At 40.3% G+C, this 20,295-nt stretch overlaps 1 protein-coding gene across 4 annotated transcripts in view; it reads right to left on the reverse strand.

Annotated features, from left to right (window-relative positions):
- Nucleotides 1-8,400: 8,400 nt before the first annotated feature.
- dop1b (DOP1 leucine zipper like protein B) overlaps nt 8,401-20,295 on the reverse strand; it is a 150,884-nt gene continuing 138,989 nt past the window's right edge. For all 4 annotated transcript variants that reach the window (XM_043701242.2, XM_087992537.1, XM_087992538.1 and 1 more), the window contains 5 exons: nt 18,976-19,112; nt 17,358-17,407; nt 13,098-13,247; nt 11,070-11,199; nt 8,401-9,500 (listed from right to left, as the gene is read on the reverse strand). In XM_043701242.2, the coding sequence (XP_043557177.2) occupies nt 9,225-9,500; nt 11,070-11,199; nt 13,098-13,247; nt 17,358-17,407; nt 18,976-19,112 (743 nt within the window). In that variant the 3' untranslated portion in view covers nt 8,401-9,224. The remainder of the gene's footprint in view (nt 9,501-11,069; nt 11,200-13,097; nt 13,248-17,357; nt 17,408-18,975; nt 19,113-20,295) is intronic.

Consider the following 20,295-nt stretch of genomic DNA (forward strand, 5'->3'; position numbering starts at 1 on the left):
AATTACATAAATATCATGTATTAGTTGAATTTAGTGTGTGTGTGTCCCTGCCTTGTAGACAGTGGACATCGCACTCTCTTGCAAGAGTAAAATAAATGACACTACAGATTCAGATCTTGTCTCGGACTGAAATTATTGAAGTGAGTGAGCTTTGTTTCTCTCAATGTCCTCTGCAGAGTGGGAGGGGTGTTGAAATGTTCGGCCACAGGCGGTAGGGTTGTTTGGTGCGGATGTCCTGGAGATGTTCTCAAAAACTCTCTGCGGGAAGGCGTCCAGTCTCCCCAATGCAGAGGAGACCGCATCGGGAGCAACAGATACAATAAATGACATGTATTATTGTATATGATCTCTGAAACTCTTAGGAATACAGGCTCAGTTTTGCTCAATCTCCTCAAATCCTCTTGAAATAAAGGAGAAAGCGAGGACCACAGATGATGGACAGTCAGGGTCGAAATGTGTCGGTGTCGAAAAGCACAGTAGGTCAAGCAGGATGTGAGGAGCAGGAGCATCAATGTTTCAGGCGTAAGCCCTTCTTCAGGAATGCAGAGGGGAAGGTGGCTGAGAGATTAATCAAGTTTGGGGGTAGGGGTGTGGCTGGGGCTAAGGTGAGCAGAAAGGCAACAGGTGGATGTAGGTGGGGGGGTAATAGTTGGTGGGGAGGGTGGAGCAGATAGGTGGGAAAGAAGATGAACAGGTAGGATAGGAGATAGAACTGGGTGGTGCACAGTTGCAGAATTAAGAGGTTGGAGGCAGTGGATGGGAGATTCCCTGAAGATGAGATTTTGGATGGTCTGGGAGATGATGGGCTGGTGATGGGAGGTGAGGTCATGGTTGAGGAGGAGGTGGTATCCGTGAACTGGCACCTGGCTTTGGTGATGTAGAGGTCGGTGCGCTACCAGTTTCCAAATCTCTCCTCCCCCACCAACTCATCCCAGATCCAACCCTCCAATTTAGCACCACCCTCTTGACCTGTCCATCTTCCTTCCCAATTATCTGCTCCATCCTCCCCACCAATATATCATTAAGCCCCACCTGTAGCCACCTATCACCTTCCCAGCTATCTTGCCCTCCAGCCCCACCCCCACCCATTTTTTCTCTCAGCCCCCTTCCCCCTCCACATTCCTGATGAAGGGCTTATACCCAAAACACCAACGCTCCAGCTCCTTGTTTGCTGCCCGACCTTCTGTGCTTTTCCAGTACCACCCTGTTAAACTTACTCCTCTTGAAATAAAGGCTAACATTCCATTGGCCTTTCTGATCTTCCTTTAGGGCAGTTACCAGGATGTTGTATGGGTGAGACAGTTTTAGTTACGAAAGAGAGATTGAATAGAGTGGGGGATGTTTTCCTTAGAGCAGAGAAGACGGAGGATGGCCATGATTGAGAATCCTAAAATTATAAAGGAGCATAAATAGGCTAGACAGGAAGGACCTATTCCCTCATTGGAAAGATCAATGACCAGGAGGCATAGATTTAAAGGGGTAGGACTTTTAGAATGGATGAGAGGAAGATGTTTTGCAGCTAGAGGGTAGTGGGAATCTGGAACCGGTAACGCCCATTTAGCATAGGCAAGGCAGAAACCCTCAAAACATTTATAAGTGTTTAAACGTGCATTTGTGATATAAGGACTTACAAGACGATATGCCAAATGCTGGAAGATAGGATTAGAATAATTCGGTGCTTGGTTTTGACTTGTGCAGACCGGAAGGGCTCCCTCATTATGGGCATTTAAGCGGGCATTGGATAGGCATATGGAGGATAGTGGGCTAGTATAGGTTAGGTGGGCTTGGATCGGCGTAACATCGAGGGCAGAAGGGCCTGTACTGCGCTGTATTCTTCTATGTTCTATGTTCTATGAAGTGCGGTCAGACTTTAGTAGCCTATTGCCAAAGACACCTGTACCCCTTTGTACATTTACATTTTCCTAACCTCTTAAATTCAATAATTAATCAGTATGTTTGATCCTCCAAACTGGATAACTTCACATTTTTCATCTTCAATTTTCTTGCCTATTCACTAAGTCTGTCCATATTCTCCCAACATTGTTTTACATCTTCCTTTCAACACATTCCATTTTGGCTTGTAATATTTTCAAATTTGGAAATATTATATTTGGTTCCCATTTCCAATATTGACACATATTGTGAACAGTTGGGGCTCCAAGAATTGATCCTTGTGGTACCCGACTAGCAATATCCTGCCAATGCAAGAATTACACATTTATTCCTACTTCCTAATTTGTGCCTGATAGCTAATCATTAATCCAAGCCAGTACATTACCACCAATCCCACAGTTTTTAATTTTTTTTGTAACCAGCCTCTTATGGGATCTTCATCAAAACACTTCTGAAAAGCATGTATATATGCCCATTGGCTCTCCTTTCTTAACTTTGTTAGTAAGATTTTCAAAAAACCTTCAAGTTCAATCATAATTTCCCATTCGCAAATCCATTCAGACTATGCCAAAATCAGGTAATTGTCATTCAAGTGTGCATTTATCTCATCCTTTATAATAGATTCTAACAGACTCCTATCAGTAGTAGGGAAAATATCAGGTCTATAGATCCAAGTTTTCTCCCTCGCTGCCTTCAAATAGTGGGGTGTAACTGCTACGTTCCAATTTACAGGAGTCATTCCAGAATCCACAGAACATTAGAAGATAATCAACTATCACTACAGCCACCTCCTTACACAGCTATAGAAACTCTTACAGTTCCTTTTCATTTTTTCTACTAGGTTGCATTCATATTCTACTCCTTCATTCATTTTCTATTCCCCACCGCCCCCCCCCTCCCTTTCCTTATTTGTTTCTGAGTGTTCCTTTTGCAAAAAAGATGCAAATCCTCAGATTTACCATTCCTTTCTTTAAAGCTATACAATCCTGAACTTCCTTTATTAGTCATGGTTGACTGATCTTGGAGTTTTTGCACTGAAAGTTATTGCATGTCATGTTACAGTTCATTAAAGGCTAATCGTTGTCTCTGTGGAATCATTCTTTTTAAACTATTTTCTCAATCTGTCTTATGCCTCCATAAATTTCCCTTATCCAAATTTAATGCTCTTGCTTCAGAATGAACTACCTCACTTTTAAACATTATGATAGAGTTTTATATTTTGTGGTCACTCATCTGTAGAGTTTCTTTTGCAATGCCATTGATAATTAGTCCTTTTTCAGTAAATAATACTAGATCTAAGATAGCACATGATCGCATTAGCTCAACATGCTGCTCTAGAAAAACAATATTTAATACTCTTTGGACATTCATCCTGCACAGCTTTGGTTTGCTCAATCTATATGCAGATTTAAGACACACCTAATAATTATGTTGCCTATGCTACGTTTCTCTTATCTCCCAAGTACGTCCACCCAAACAGTACTATTTGGTCGTCTATAAATAACTCCAAACCATATTTGCTGCCTCTTGCTATTTCTTAGATCCACCCATAGTCAGTTCTGCTATAACACACGTTTCTTCAGCACGAATAGACTTCAATGCAATTGAAGAATTTAGACCATTATTTACAGAACATGAACTTTTCTTGTCTGTATTGGCTATAACACGATTCTGGCTCGATAGTTTAAATGCATGGCTATTGAGAGACTTTTTTATAATGCGAGATTGCATGAGAACAGAACAATCGATATCAGAACCGACTGTACCATGCATTCTTCTAATCGGAGATTCTCCCTCACTAATGTACTGATCCTATCCATTACCGACATAACCCCATTTTTTCCTTTCTTTCTGTCCTTCCTGAATATCAAATATCCTTGAATATTCAGTCCGCAATCCTAGTCATCATGCGGCAGCAATTAAATCAAACTCATATCTCTATTTATTCCTTTAAATCATTTCCTTTATTATAAATGCTGTGTGCACTCATGTAAAATATATATAACTTTGTCTTTTAGACATCATTCTAGTTCCGAAGCATATGCTATATTTGGTTCTGTTTTTTTTCTATTAGTCATCCTCACATCTTTTCAATTTCCTGTTACCAACTTCACTTCTTTCCAATGTGTGTTATGGCTGAGATACCCATCTCTTGGAAAACTGCTTTAAATCCACCCCAAAAGCACGAGCAAATCTCTCTGCAATGATATCAGTCTCAATCCTGTTGATATGAAACCCATCTCACATGTCCCAGAATCAGTTTCAATTCCTCTGAAATCTGATGCCCTCCTTATTACACCAGTTCTCATTTACATCAGATATTCAATTCTGTTCTTATCATTAGCACACAGATGAGAGGAATAGATAGAGTCAATAGTCAAAGACTCTTTCCCAGGGCAGGATTGACAGGTACGAAAGGTCATAGTTTTAAGACATGAGGAGGAAGGTATAGAGGAGACGTCAGAGGTAGGCTCTTTATGTAGAGAGTTGAGAGTGCATGGAATGCGTTGCCAGCGGTGGTGGTGAAAGCAGAGTCATTAGGGACTTTTAAGCGACTGCTGGACAGAAACATGGACAGCAGTGAGTTGAGGGGAGTGTAGGTTATTATATTTTACACTAGGATTAAACCTCAACACAACATTGTGGGCCAAAGGGCTTGTTCTGTGCTATACTTTTCTATGTTCTAACTGGGAGTAATGTTGAGATGACCATTGTTGAGGTCCTGCCTTTTAATTTCATTATTCCCCAAAATCTGCCTCGAGGACTCATTTTTTTTGTTATTCCATCACAGGATGTGGCTGGACTAGAATTTATTGCCAATTCCCAACTGCCTAAAGGGCAGTTAAGAGTCAACTACATTTTGTTCACATCGTTGCTCCCAACGTGGACTAGATTTTTGGCTAATTCCACTTCCTCAGAAGGAGATCCTGCAGGTGCTCCATGATAGTCTTAACACTGGTACCAGAGAGACAACCTACCATCTTGGAGTCACATTTAATGACACAGAAATGCCTGAGAGATCTCCTGAGGTAATGGATATCACTCTTCCATTCTTCTCCCTCCACCCCTAGACAGTTGGGGCCCCAGGCTTGTCAGTGACTGTATTCCCAAGGAACTATCACCCTTGGTCATTTCCAGAATGGAATACAGATTAGCAAGCAGAATAAACTCAAAAGATTCTGCACAATCTGTCCAGTTTTCTTAGACTGTCTGTAGTTATTCAATCTCTCTCTGCCTGTACACTTCCAATCTGTGGTGTGACCACCTCTTGAAATGTACTGTCCAAACTGTTGTGCATTCTTGAGGCAGAGGGTTGAGACTGCAACTGCTCAACTTCTGATACATAGAGCTCAAGTTTTTGCAGACCTACATTCCACTAGGCCCTTCTGACCTACTATCCTGTATCTTATGAAATGAAGGATCTTGACCAGATGGGCCAATGTACTGAGAAGTGGCAGATGGAGTTTAATTCAGATAAATGCGAGCTGCTGCATTTTGGGAAAGCAAATCTTTGCAGGACTTATACACTTAATGGTAAGGTCCTAGGGAGTGTTGCTGAACAAAGACCTTGGAATGTAGGTTCATAGCTCCTTGAAAGTGGAGTCGCAGGTAGATAGCATAGTGAATGCGGCGTTTGGTATGCTTTCGTTTATTGGTCAGACTATTGAGTACAGGAGTTGGGAGGTCACGTTGTGGCTGTACAGGACGTTGATTAGGCCACTGTTGGAATATTGCGTGCAATTCTGGTCTCCTTCCTATCGGAAAGATGTTGTGAAACTTGAAAGGGTTCAGAAAAGATTTACAAGGATGTTGCCAGAGTTGGAGGATTTAAGCTACAGGTAGAGGCTGAACAGACTGAGACTGTTTTCCCTGAAGTATCGGAGGCTGAGGGGTGACCTTCTAGAGGTTTACAAAAATATGAGGGGCATGGATAGGGCAAATAGGCAAAGTCTTTTCCCTGGGGTTGGGGAGTCCAGAACTAGAGGGCATAGATTTAGGGTGAGAGTGAAAAGATATAAAAGAGACCTACGGGGCAACTTTTTCACACAGAGGGTGGAACATGTATGGAATGGGCTGCCAGAGGAAATGGTGTAGGCTAGTACAATTGCAACATTTAAGAGGCATTTGGACGGGTATATGAATAGGAAGGGTTTGGAGGGATATGGGCCAGATGCTGGCAGGTGGGACTAGATTGGGTTGGGATATCTGGCTGCCATGGACGGGTTGGACCGTAGGGTCTGTTTCCATGCTGTGCATCTCTACGACTTTATAATTTGTTACTCCTCGAATAAGCAGGAACATACTCTAAAAATGAAACATGCTATTACTCAGAAAAAAAGAGCAAATTAGCCCAGAGACAAAGTAAATACTGTACTCAGGTTTTACTTTCAAGATTAGAAATATTGATCAAATCTACTCATCAATCAACTGCTTTTGCTGTGCTTGTGTTGTCATAGTGCTATTGGTCTCCGTGTAGGTAGGCCCATGGACCTACATCTTACTTCCTCTCCTGATCATCTCTCACGCTAGACACTATTTCTTGCAGTAAACCTTGTTTAAAGCACCTCTGTCCCTTCTGTTCAGAATTGACACTTCCATGCAAATTTCCAGTTATTCACACCATCTCACTCCACTGAAGTCTCCCTTACTCTGACTATAGATTACTCAGACGGCATGTTTTGAAATAGGCTATTTTAAATTTTCTTAATGGCTATTGGTTCCACATCAGCTTCTAACTTTTCCTGTATAATTAAACATGCAAATATTTACCAGTTGAATAGCCACTTTGAACCGGTCACTCAGGTAAAGCCTGATCGTACAGCTTACTGTCTAAAATGGATAAACTCCAAAGCTAAGAAACATACATAGTCACAAATATATTGGTCATGGGCAACTTTAAGGAAATATCTGTAAACTGTGATACCAGGTATCTACAGTGATGAATAGGGACTGTTTGATCATTAGTTCCCTCCCTTACTGTATCAATAAAACATGACTAAAACCTCAAGAATTCAATTTGCAACTACTTTGGTACTTATGACTTAAGATGATGCACTGGCAAACTTGGGGGTTCAGATAGTTGCAAAAACCTTAAAATGTCTCATGTTTGTGTTTTATTGAAAAGGAGGGGAAGCTCAGGGTACATTTTCAATTCTCCCATGTGTATGTTGTCATGGTATGCCTAAATTGGATCTACAGACAGCCATCTTAAGATCCAGAGATCATAAATTGTTTTTCCACAGCCTTTTGTTCCTACAGAATTTCGTACTAACATTAAGCTACTCAAGATTCCTTCGGTCCTGTCCTGACTATTCCAGAGATTGTTGAACTGCTCATAAGTTTTTTTTCTGAATGACCACTTCTATCTGTAAAACCTAAACACACGTAATGTTTGGAATGGTTCTCTTTTTCTAGAAGAAAGCTGTCTCTGCTTCTGTCTCCTTGTTTCTAGGCAACAGCCCACTTTTCTTTAAAATAAAGCATCAACCTACTTACCTAAAGGGATACTAGTGGATAGGGTCTCCAAGTATCAAAAGGGTTGAGAAGGTCAGAATGTCAACAGTTGTGCTTTGAACTGTCTGTGTGGGTCCAGTATTAAAGGAGAGTTCAACTCTCAAGAATACATAATCGTTATTTCTATCTGGATACAAGATCCATGTAATTCATATTACCATCGTGAAGGGAGCTTCAAGTCACAGATTTTCCTAAGGATGACTATCATAGAAAGGAGAATTAGTTTATCAGAGTCCAAGGAGAGAGAGAGAGGTTCGAAGCTTCTGGGGTTCACCATACAGGAACATGGTAGAAGCATGTGCTTATATTGAAAAGACCAAATTAGAGTGTCAAATGAGCTTGGAAGGTTTGCCTAGCTTGCAAGAGAGAGACACAGAGGGGGAAGCAGAGGGAGCGGGGGGAAGCAGGGGGGACAGAGGGGGGGAGGGGAGGGGGGGAAAACAGAGGGAGAGAAGGGGGGGGGGGGGACAGAGGGAGGGGGGGACACAGAGGGAGGGGGGGGAAAACACAGAGGGAGAGGGGGGGGGGGAAACACAGAGGGAGAGGGGGGGGGGAAACACAGAGGGAGAGGGGGGGAACGGGGAAGAGTCTCCAATAATGCTTATAACATAAAAGATAGCTTTGGGATTACAATGTGCTGAGCTGAGAAAGGAAATGAACAGAAGCAAACCCTCCGAGATGTGAAACATTTCAGGCTGATCCTGAGAGAACTGAGTAACCACTTAAAGGACAGTTTAAAGTATGTCTGTAAAGTATTTTCTCCAGTGAAAATGTGAAACATTGTCCTTTTAGCAATTAACTTGGAAGTTCAAATTTCTTTAAATTGTTTGTTTTCTGTTGAAATCATAACAAGTAACATTTTATAAATAGACAGTTTAGAAAGGTTTTTCCAAACAAGTGTGTGTAAAACATTCAATGCATTAAAATAAGGCTGACAACAGCAGTACATAGGTAATTAAATGATCTCCAAGTTCACACAACACTGGTATCAAGGGCATTCTGTAATATCAGGATTCTGCATTTTATTTAGTGACCAGGTCATTCTTGGCATGTACATTCACAGTATTAAGTTTGCAGATTGAAAATAAGGCTGTAAACACAAAGACCAATCCAGTTAAAGCAATATGAGCATTCCCTTTTACTTTAAAGTTTACATTCTCATTAGGTTAACTCACACATGGTTATTTGTCTGTTTTTGTGCCCATTTAGTAATGTAAAAAAAAAAAGAGTAGTTTTAGAGTAATTTAGATAGAAAGAGAGTGCACCATTTGAAAATAGATATTTATACAGTTTATATACATACACATACAGTGAAGTTGATAACCAAAATAATTAATCAGTTAATTAGTATTGAATAAACAGTACCAATACTTTATAGGTACCCCATTTTACTGACAAAAAACCCATAACAGAGAAGAGACAGTACAAGGCCACTGCCACTCTGGATGAGAGATGCTCACGTTGCCCCTGAATTATACTCATTGTATTTCATAGTATACAGATGAGGCTTCTTCCAATAGGCACAGCATGTTTAAAGGTTTGATTTGGATCCAAGAGGTGAACCGTTACAAGTTGATTCTTAGCAAATAGAAAGTAATTCTGCCCTTCACCACAAGCAAACCACTCAAAAATGACAATACTAACAATAGAGTTCCTTAATTTCACTCGTTCCAACACTGTTTCACTGTGTTGGGATCTCTGCTCTTCCAAAACCGTTAAGACACAAGAAAGACAAAACCTCTCGTATGTATCCTCAATAATAAATTAGTTCAGTAACCCAGGTTTTACTGTCATAATTAAGATACATTCCATTGAGTTCAATGTTCCATTCCCATTTCCAAAAAGTCACGCGCAATATTTTCTTCTATTCGTTGTAAAACAGCATTACTGTTGGTTGGTTCTATCATGGAAGCTGACCTGTGAAGACTTAGTGTATTTAGTTCTTCAAGGGATCCATTTGGTTGAGTCTTAAAGATGCAACTCAGTATTCTGAAGAAATGCGCAAGTGTGTGGATGCTGGACACAGATTGTTGAGTCAAGAGGGGAAATTCATATACGTCACTGGAATTTATTTCTTCTGCGCAGTAAACTTCCTGCATTAAATAAGAAAACAAAAACACTTTCTCACAGCATACATCATCTTCTGCACATAAGCATAAACATGAAAGCAATTTTCAGGCAATGTAACCTAGCGAGATTGAGATCCTACGTAACTTTACAATGACACTTATCAACTTTTGCAGATGCGCCATTGAAAACATCCTATCCAGCAGTATCACAGCATGGTATGGCAACTGCTCTGCCCAAGATTGCAAAAAATTAGAGTAGTGAATGCAGCTCAGTCCACCATGAAAACCATCTTCCCTCCACTGACACATTCTATATTTCCTAGTACCCGTAAATGCAGCCATCATCAAAGACCCCTCCCAGCCTGATTACACACTCTTCCACTGGGCAGAAGATACAAAAGTTTGAAAACATGTACTAACAAGTTCAAGAACAGCTTCTTCCCTGCTGTATTCAAATTAATGAACAAAGCTCTTATACATTAGAGTTGATCTTTCTCTGTAGCTGTGACACTATGTTTCGCAGTTTGCTCTCATACACTAATGTGCTTATGAAATGATGTGGAGGTGCCAGTGTTGGACTGCAATGGACAAAGCCAGAAGTCACATGACACCAAGTTACAGCCCAACAGATTTATTTGAAATCACAAGCTTTCAGAGTGTAGCTCCTTTGTCAAGTGAAACGGCCTGAAGAAGGGGCTATGTTCTGAAAACTTCTGATTTAAAATAAACCTGCTGGACAATAATCTGGTGTCATGTGGCTTTGTACTTATCTAAGGTATGATTTGTCTGGATAGCACGCAAAACAAAAATTTTCACTGTATCTTGGGATGTGTTACAATAAATAAATCAAATCAAATCAAATCTCATTCTCATTGCTATGCATTTCAGGTCCACCTCCAGACAGCCCCAACTGAGCCAACCATTTCAGAAATTTCAGAATTCTGTGCCTGTTCTAATCCCCTCCAGCACCTGTGTTTTCTGTAATTACACACAGATGCATATTATATGAAGTACGATCACTGTGTGAAAAAGTTTTAAGGATATTTATAGTCTCCTTAAATCACTAGTTTGACATACCAGTCGTCCCTAAACATCTTTCACTACAGAACATGCAGTAACAAATTTAAGCCAGTTGAAGAAATAAAAGATAATAGTAGCTATCCAAAATCTGCAAAGAAGTCAAGTTAAACATTGACAACTTTAAGCACTTCTGTGAAAGTAAGAATTTGTGTGGGAAAACAAATTGGTGTCACCAAAGCCAGACTAAAACTGACTAAATTTGCAAGACTTTCAAATTAATACAAATGTTTGACCAACACCCTAACCAAGGTGACTAATTCGAAATAGCCTCCAACTTAGTTATTACACCTTAGTAACTAAAACAAAAGGTTTTCCTTTTTTGTTATTTAAAAATTAGCTATATGACTGAGACATATTCAGATAGTAATCTCTGCCTTCAATGCGAGAGAGAGGATGGAACAAATGCAGACATAGCTCAATCCAAGGAACCAAAAGGAAATTGAAGGTTTGCCTCCTGAGGAGGGTAAAAACAAAATCAGACGTTTACCAAGTTGTGAAAGGAATAACATTTACCCCATTTGTTTGCTGCAGAATATCCAGAATTCGTACTGCATATGGTTTATAAGCTTGGAACATTTCCACAACTTCCATTTGTGGGCTGCAATCAGCAGCATTCACCTCTGGAACAAAGGCCCACCTGTACCTAAAAATATCACAGGAGGTTTTCAGCATCATCACAGCAGAAGTATATAAAATATCCAGTGAAAACATGAACAATAATAATACTGCAGAAACATGTTGAACTACAACCAGACCAAGTTGGTTCTTGCTCCAATATTCTAACTACCTCCTGCTTGGAAATCAAATTCCAGAGTGCAATAGCAGTTGGACAATGTGGCAGCGAAGATGAAATCAAATGCAAACACAAAAGAACTAGCAGGACTCGGCCATGTGGTCTCTCAAGCCTGTTACAAAACTCAATTGAATAGTCACAGAATTTCTACATTAGGTTTGGGCAAAAAAAATGGAGTTAGTGTCCTCAAACACATCACTTCATAAAAATTTAGTTTTATTTTTAATACTAACTGTGCTGTGTCCTGAACAGAAGGCTAGGAGAATACTGCAATCCCACCTGTGAAGATAGATTGGCAAGAGGGAACTCCCCCAGTTGTCAGCTGTAACTAGGTGTTAAAACTCTTAACTCTAAGCCAGCAAGCTATGGGTTCAAGTCTCCCATATAAATGAAAGCCCATAATCCAGGTTTACAGTGCTCCCTCAGCACTGCTTTAAAATTGGACTGTCAGAGGGATCATCCCATTATTAGATGCTGAAGCCCAATGTGGCCTTTCAAGTGGACATCAATATTCACTGTAAACATATGTTTCAAGGTGTATGCACTCACCTTCAACCATGGTTTATACCAAAGAGTGTGTAGCAGTCCTCAAATTATAGTTTACTCATGCAGTGACCACTAACCCAAACATATTTTTGTCCAGTGAAACTTCCGTGTGTGCTATGGGTAAAACAATACCCCACACACTTTTTTTGTTAAACGGTACAAGGAACCTTTTCTTTGAAAAGGGCGGGGGGGTTGGTGGTGGGGAAGGAAAGCCACCAACCAGGGACACCTCAGATAAATGTTAAGTCTGATCTGGAGTTACACTTATTTGAGGACATTCAGGGTAGCAGTAAAAAACCTCTGCATTAGCAAAGGACTCAAATAAATGCTCACTGACAGCAAACAATTTAGTCATCAGATATAGTCATGAGGTATTGAATGTTCAGATTTGGTGTTGGATTAAAAGGTCAGGATCAGGCTTGCAGTTGAATCACCTCCTGGTACTCACTGCCAAGGCTTGCACATGCACAGCGGCCACTTGGATGAGTTGTCAAAGGGATATGAGCATCCTTGGAACTGTATTCCAGGAGGGAGTCAACATTAAGATTCAGATTTCTGAAGAATCATATCATACTCAAAGTATTAACTCTCACTCTGTCACCACAGATGCTGCCACACCTGCTGAGTTTCGCCAGCATTCTTGGCGCTTGTTTCAGAATTCATGGATTCACTCATCAGGTAAGTTAGCTTCGGGCAAAGGAGATTCACTAATAATTGCCAGATACACCATTAAGATTTCCCTTTTCCTACGTGGGAATACTCAAGTAAAGTCTCCATTATCTATCAGTGCGTAAGAATTCCACTGTAAGCTCTCTCAATTTGGCAACCTAGCGTTTTGTTGGCATCACTCTCTCCTTTTGATCAGACCTCGCTGATGGTATTTATGACCAATGCTGGCCACAACTAATGATGCCCACTCATGTAGCCAGCACCACCCATTTCCCACAGTGCTCACTCATGTAACCAGCATCACCTATTCCCCATGGTGTTCATTCATGTAACTGGCTGCATTTCCAGTGTGTGACAGAAACCAGGGATTTTACTATACTGATCTAGACATTCTAATTTGTGGTGTTTGACCCAAGATATCTCTGGAGTATTAAGGAAATAAATGTACATTAGCAAAATAAAACCCATTTTTCGTATTACCAAAGAGTTCTTAAAATAAAAAGCAGCATCTCACATGTCAAAAGCAGACTTACATTTGAAATAAAGGCATTGCTTCTTGTGGAAAACAGAGTGCTGTATCCAGAAATTTACAAGCGGAAAAATACATGTCGAGGTCATTCTGTTCCATTTCTAACAACAGGGATTCATTTCCATTATTAACTTGAGATTTTTGACCTGCTTTGCTGAAAAAAAAGAGAGGTATCAATTCCACCATCACTGAATGTAGAGTTATATTCCTGAAGGTTAACATAAAACAATTTCCTCCAAATTGCATGGTATTTTCTCACCAGGAACAGTGTACTCCTTACTAAGTTAACTGTCTAAGAGTACCATCCAGCTTCTGATACTTTACAATAGTTACCATTATGCAAACAACTTGTTAGTAAGTGCTGACCAGCTCTCAGCTATTAGTCTGATCCTCGGCTCATCGACACTCGGAACATCTGAAAAGCAGCACAAACCCCCCCCCCATAACACCAGCAATCTCTGACTTCAATGTTCAACATCAGGAATGATTTCTCTTTTGGTTAGGGTGGAAACTAATAGTGAGTTTTTGCTATTTTGAACAGTGTAGATTTGATTTGACAATCAGCAAGCAGTTGATTTAGGTGGCATGTTGGCTCAGTGGTTAGTTCTACTGCCTCACAGCACCAGGGACCCAGGTTCAATTCCACCTAGGGCAACTTTCTGGGTTGAGTGTGATTTCTCCAGTGTGATTTCTCCAGGTGCTCCGGTTTCCTCTCACTGTCTAAGGATGTGCCGGTTAGGTGGATTGGCTGCATTAAATTGCCCGGGATGTGCAGGCTAGCTGGATCAGCTGTGGGAAATGCAGGGATACCATGATTGGGTGGTATGCTCTTCAGAGGGTGGGTGTGGATTTGATGGGCCAAACGGTCTGCTGCCACACTGGAGAGAATCTATGAAGCATACACATAAACTTGCACTCACTAATTAAATTAATATTTTGCATTTTTGTTCCCACTTTTGAGATTGAATCTGCATCCTTCAAGCTCTGATCCAATACTGCAACAAATCACATGAGTCATACCAGCTTTTTATTATTTCATGTTAAGCATGAGTTTTAGCATGTTTCCTGAGCCCACCTGCAATTCTCATTCTTCTTACCCTTCCATTGTTAAAATAGCTGCGTTATTTTGGTTGACATGCGAACTTTCAAACCTCATTTTTATTTCTGCCTGATCGACTATACCATCCTGAACACTTTTTCCAAGTTAAACTATAACTACTGGACTAGTGAATAAAGAGCTGAAAATGTGTTGCTGGAGAAGCGCAGGAGGTCAGGCAGCATCCAGAGAACAGGAGAATCGACGTTTCGGGCATAAGCCTTCCTGAAGAAGGGCTTATGCCCGAAACGTCGATTCTCCTGTTCCCTGGATGCTGCCTGACCTGCTGCGCTTCTCCAGCAACACATTTTCAGCTCTGATCTCCAGCATCTGCAGACCTCACTTTCTTCTCTAGTGAATAAAGATACAGACCGGCAAAAAAAAACAAGGTTAAAGATAAAAAACATCTGACTGAAGATATTGTGATGGTGAGACTAGGCCATCACAGGTTTCGAAGAATTGATCACAATTTGGCTGAGTCATTGCCATCATGACAAGCATTTGTATTTTGTGTTGCAATCTTGGTTCAATCACTACTCTAATTATTTCCATCTGATAAGATCTTTGGATATCTCACTCGAGTCTAGAGATGGGGAGGCAATGGCCTGGTGGTATAATTACTGGACAATTAATCCAGAGACCCCAGTCATGTCCTGGCAACCCAGGTTCAAATCCTACCATGGCGGATAGTGGAATTTGAATTCACTGGGGGAAAATAAAAATCTAGAATCAGGTGTCTAATGATGACCACAAATCCATTGTTGCATGTTGGAAAAACCCATCTGGTTCACTCATGTCATTTGAGGAAGGAAACTGGCCTATATGTGATTCCAGACTCTCAATAATGTGGTTGGCTCTTAAAATGCCCTCTGGAAAATTAGGGATGGGCAATAAATGTGGTTCTAGTCAGTGACCCCCTCAAATGCAAAAAAAAACACATTTTAATGCATTTTAGAACACATTCCATAAATTCTTTCAACCTCTGATACTCTAATTCCATTGTTATATGTTGGATGTTTTACAATTGTTACATTTTAAACTGGTCTCTTTTAATTGAAAGTAAAATGGATCAATTTGATGAGAAAGGGGATGCTCAGAGACAGGTCCATGTTACTTGATAACAATTCGGCCCAGTAACAAACCAAGTGATACAGTTACCAGGAAAACAGGAGATGCAGGAAATGACTTCTTCAAAGTCAAGTATCAGGTTTAACATCTGGAGACAACAGCATGAGACCAATTGCAAATGAGCACATGAGGTGGGTGTATAAAGCAAGAAAGAGCAGGTTGTGGCAGTTGGTTCACTCTTCTGAAAGATGACAACAAAACAGATTGGACTTCTGGAGGTCCAAAATCCAAGGAATCACCAAAGTGTACATTACAGCTGGCAGTCGTTTCGAACAGGATCATAAGATCAAGCGAAAGTGCAAGTCAAAAGGACACTGGAGCAATCACCATGATGTGACAGCGTAACGGGAGCTTGTGAAACGCTGGGAGGGATTTGAACTTCAATCTAGATGGTTACCCGCCTGCTGAAAATATTGCATCAATTAGCATATGGTTTTCTATTGCGTTCATTGATTGATGGGGCAAGGACCTTTTCTGGGAACTAGTGATCATTTGCCCACTAAACTGATGTTTAGCTTCTGGCAATTTTAATGTCTTTGTGACAGCCAAGTTTTAAAACATGAGACCTCTACACATGAATCTTTGAGTTGGTTACCGGTAAATAAATTCTCTTTTAAGAGAAGAAATGGTCTCTACAGGATTATAAGAGTGCAATCTCCAACTCCGTCAATAAGATCATAAAATATTATTTTTAATTCAAAACACCAGTTTCTTCATGAAGCTTCATGAAGTAAATAGCAATCAAATCATCTCTTTCATTAATGGCTCGATTTTCACTTTGAAGATTGGACCAAATTGTGGAACATACTCTTGTCATCACCATCTCAAAGATTCAGATGAGCATTTGTATTCTTCACTGTTTAAGTTCCGTAAAAGAAGCTCAACTGTTTTGCCAAGAACTCTTTATATAATTATACAATTCTTAACAGGTTTTACACACATACGCACAGTGAAGTGAAACAAAAACACCCTAGATATAGTTCACTTCCAGCTTAACTCCCTTCTTACCGATACATTTCAGATCTTATTCTATTCCATTTGTACCAGAATCATTACTCAACTGAACTCAACTTTCTTGTCCTAACAAACATACTTGTCTACATCCTATGCTGAATTTGAAACTCGTCAAACACAGTCTTGTGCTGTCACTCTGTTCTAGGCTCCACCCAATCTGTTTCGAATCTGTTTGACAGCTGTTCTCAACTTTGGTCCTTGCATTTCAGCATTATATTAAAGTAAGTACTTTTAAACCTGTGGTTGGGAAGTTGACCATCTATCAGGAAGGGGAACCTGGATGGATTTGCCGATCTCCAAATGCTAGGCCCTGATGCTAATTTTAGAACCTCAAACGAGGACAGTGAACACAGTATGGACCACAATTAAAGACTCAAACCTTCTTTAATTGTCTGCAGGGATCAAACAAAGTGATTGGATAGTCAGACAAAATCAATTTGTTCAGACAGGTTGTGATACATCTTCAGGGCAGGTGGGATTGAACTTGAACTCGGTTTTTCCAGACCAGAGGTAGGGGGACTACCACTATACCGTACCAGTTACTGGATTATTTACATTACTAAGATTACATTAAGAGAGCTTGCATCCTGGCTCATTACAATTTTCTAAATTAATCTGTCCAGCTATTACATACTTCAGGAGTAGGTGGGATTTGAACCTGTGCCTCCTGGCTCAGAGATAGGGGTACTACCACTACAGGAGCCTAAAAATCATCACCATTTGTTGGATAAATTATCTGTCCCAACCAAGCTAATTAAGCACCAAAGCAGCATGAATCTTGAACTTTTTCCATCTGTATAGCCTGAAGAAAGCTAAGCATTTACTCTTTTATCCCTCCACAGATACTGCCATATCTGCTGAGTTTCTTCAGCACATTGGATAATAAATAAAAACAGGTATTTACTCATTGAGCAATAAAAAAACATTTGTTCTCAGTGACAAATTTAAATTAAATTTAAATTTCTTGATCTCAGGTTTTCTGGTTATCCTTTTTCTGTAAAATAAAAGTCCAACCAAGAAACTTACTTTGATAGAATTCTGATTAAATCCTCTTCCAGCTGCATGAACACCTGAACCTAAAGAACACAAGATGATTGGCATTGGTATTTTTAACCACAGAATGGTGCATTCCTTTCTATCCTTTATAAAAGGTAGTTTTACAATAGGCAACTTTCAAATCGCATAATACTAAAAAATGATACAGATCAATGGAAAAGTAGATGGTTTTGTAGAGAGTATATTTTATTTCAGTTGGCTTGAATCAAGCCAGAGCAACAGGACTAGTCCAATTCAAGAGAAAGGAGGGGCATATGTTGCTTGGGGAAGCGAACTGGAAAGGGATCTCTGCTGCAGCTATATTACTGCTTTGGCCTTCTTCTACAGCAATAGGAGGATTTGAGTTATGAAAATAAGTGGGACTTTTCCACTGGAGCATACGAATTTGAGAGGTGACTTTATACGGGTTTATACAAATTATGGGAGGTAGTGATAAGGTGAATTGCAAGGATCTTTTCCCTATGGGGCACAGTAAAAAGGCGAGAGGAAAATGATTGGAGGAAGACATGAGGGTCAACTTTTTTTATATAGAGACTGGTTTGCGTGTGGATTCAACTGCCAGAGATAGTGGTGGACGCAGGTATAATTGCAATATTTAAAATACTTTTGGATAAGTGCAATAGGCAAGGTTTGGAGGGACATGTCCCATTTTCCTGTATTTCGCCTAAGTTCAGTTTGGGAACATGGTTGGCATAGACTAGTTGGACAGAAGGGTCTGGTTCTGTGCTGTATGGCTCTAATGATTTTATAATAGCTTTATTTCCTCAGGAGAAAAAAAAATGATGAGAACTTTTTTTTAAACAAACTTTATTAAAAATGAGAGAAACAGCAGGCACACGTTGCTGTAATCATTCTCCAAGAGATCATTAACATTACGGGGAAAATATTGTGCAGCTTTGCCTATGGCTGGGGAAACAATTAATGGTACAGAAATTCTTGTTAAGTACTATTCCATTCACTCTAAAAAACATTCTCAATACATAACCTGGTTTGTCAATCAAACCGTCCCTCTGTTACATATTGCACACCTGAGGCTGGCTCACACTAGGCAGAATTAAAATCAAACAGTATCTGATTCATCAAACAGTATCTGATTCAGCAAACCAAGCACATTTTAATGATGCTCATTGTTAAATTAGATCAGTTTGTTACACATGGAATTTTGCCAATTATAAATAATGCTTTCAGCTTTTGTGCATTTTTACCCACAGTTTAAAATAATGCATTTATCCCAAATGAAACAGCAACATTGTTGATTCCCAATAAATTTCAGTACTGATACTATGTAATAAATCAGCATTGCATGGACAGTAATCAACTCGACAGGTGAAACTTAAAGTAAAGCAACTTTCAATTAGAGTTTGAAATGTATTTTTTAAGCAGGTTCTGTGATAGGTCCAAGAGTTTTTCTCTGCAATTTTTCTTGAACATTAGTCCAAACTAAATTAATATAGCATAAAGAGAGTGGTTATTTTGTGGCAAATACCTACTCTTGCTACTTCTTTCAGAATCAACCACGATTATGTCTCTCAGTTTTGAATATAATCACAGTGTGGCAGAGCAAACTGACAAAATTTTCTTCTCTTACCAGCTCAGTCACCATGATAGGCCAGAGTGAAGTGAGATGCTGGGGAGAAATTCTCATCAGCAACACTCTGAAGGTCAGAAACATTTGGGCAGTAACAACTGAGGACATGCCCACACGAAGGGTTTCCGTCATGCGCTCTACAAAAAGAGGGAATGGGCATGTTAGAGGTGGTCCCACAGTGGATCATGAACTCGTCATAAGCAGATTAAAACCTGTTCAGTTGCAGACTTAGGATCTCTACAAACCGCTTCGCTTTGTGCAGAAATCTACTTTCTTCTCTATTCAAATGGTAAGGTCCCCGGGAGATTTGCTAAACAGAGACAGCGTGGAGTGCAGGTTCATAGCTCCTGGAAAGTGGAGTCACAGGTAGATAGGATAGTGAAGGCGGTGTTTGGTATGTTTTCCTTTATTGGTCAGAGAATGGAGGACAGGGGTTGGGAGGTCATGTTGATGCTGTACAGGACCATTGGTTAGGCCACTGTTGGAATACTGCATGCAATTCTGGTCTCCTTCCTATCAAAAGAATGTTGTGAAACTTGAAAGGGTTCAGAAAAGATTTACAAGGATGTTGCCAGGGGTGGAAGATTTGAGCTATAGGGAGAGGCTGAACAGGCTGGGGCTGTTTCCCCTGGGGTGAGGGAGCTGAGGGGTGACCTTATAGAGGCTTACAAAATCACAAGGGGCAAGGATAGGATAAATAGACGGTCTTTTCCCTGTTTTGGGGGGAGTCCAGAACTAGAAGGTTTGGGTTTAGACTGAGAGGGGAAAGATATAAAAGAGACCTGAGGAGCAAGTTTTTTACGCAGAGGATGGTACGTGTATGGAATGAGCTGCCAGAGGAAGTGGTGGAGGCTGGTACAATTGCAACATTTAAAAGGCATGTGGATGGGTATATGAATAGGAAGGGTTTGGAGGAATAGGTGTCAGGTGCCGGCAGGTGGGACTAGATTAGATTGGGATATCTGGTTGGCATGGACGGGTTAGACTGTAGGGCCTGTTTTCCTGCTGTACATCTCTATGACTATCTACAAAAGACAACATCACTCAGATACAAAAGTAGGTTGGATTTGGAATGCATACAAATGTACAATTTAGCAGCAACAGTAGGTTAAACAAGACCCTCCAGCCAGCTCTGCCAATGAGATCATGGCTGATCGGATTGTAACTTAAATCCACGTTCCTGCCAACACCTCACCCCTTTGCTCAACAAAAATCAATCTCCTGTGTCTTAAAAATATTCAAGGACTCACCTTCCCCACCTTTTCAGCAGGAGGGCTCCAAAGTGACATGACACACAGAATAAAGTGTGTCTCATCCCTT

Source organism: Chiloscyllium plagiosum, unplaced genomic scaffold, assembly GCF_037043375.1.
Source record: "Chiloscyllium plagiosum isolate Xiang-an unplaced genomic scaffold, Cpla_swu_hap1 HiC_scaffold_12, whole genome shotgun sequence".
Lineage (NCBI taxonomy): Eukaryota > Metazoa > Chordata > Chondrichthyes > Orectolobiformes > Hemiscylliidae > Chiloscyllium > Chiloscyllium plagiosum.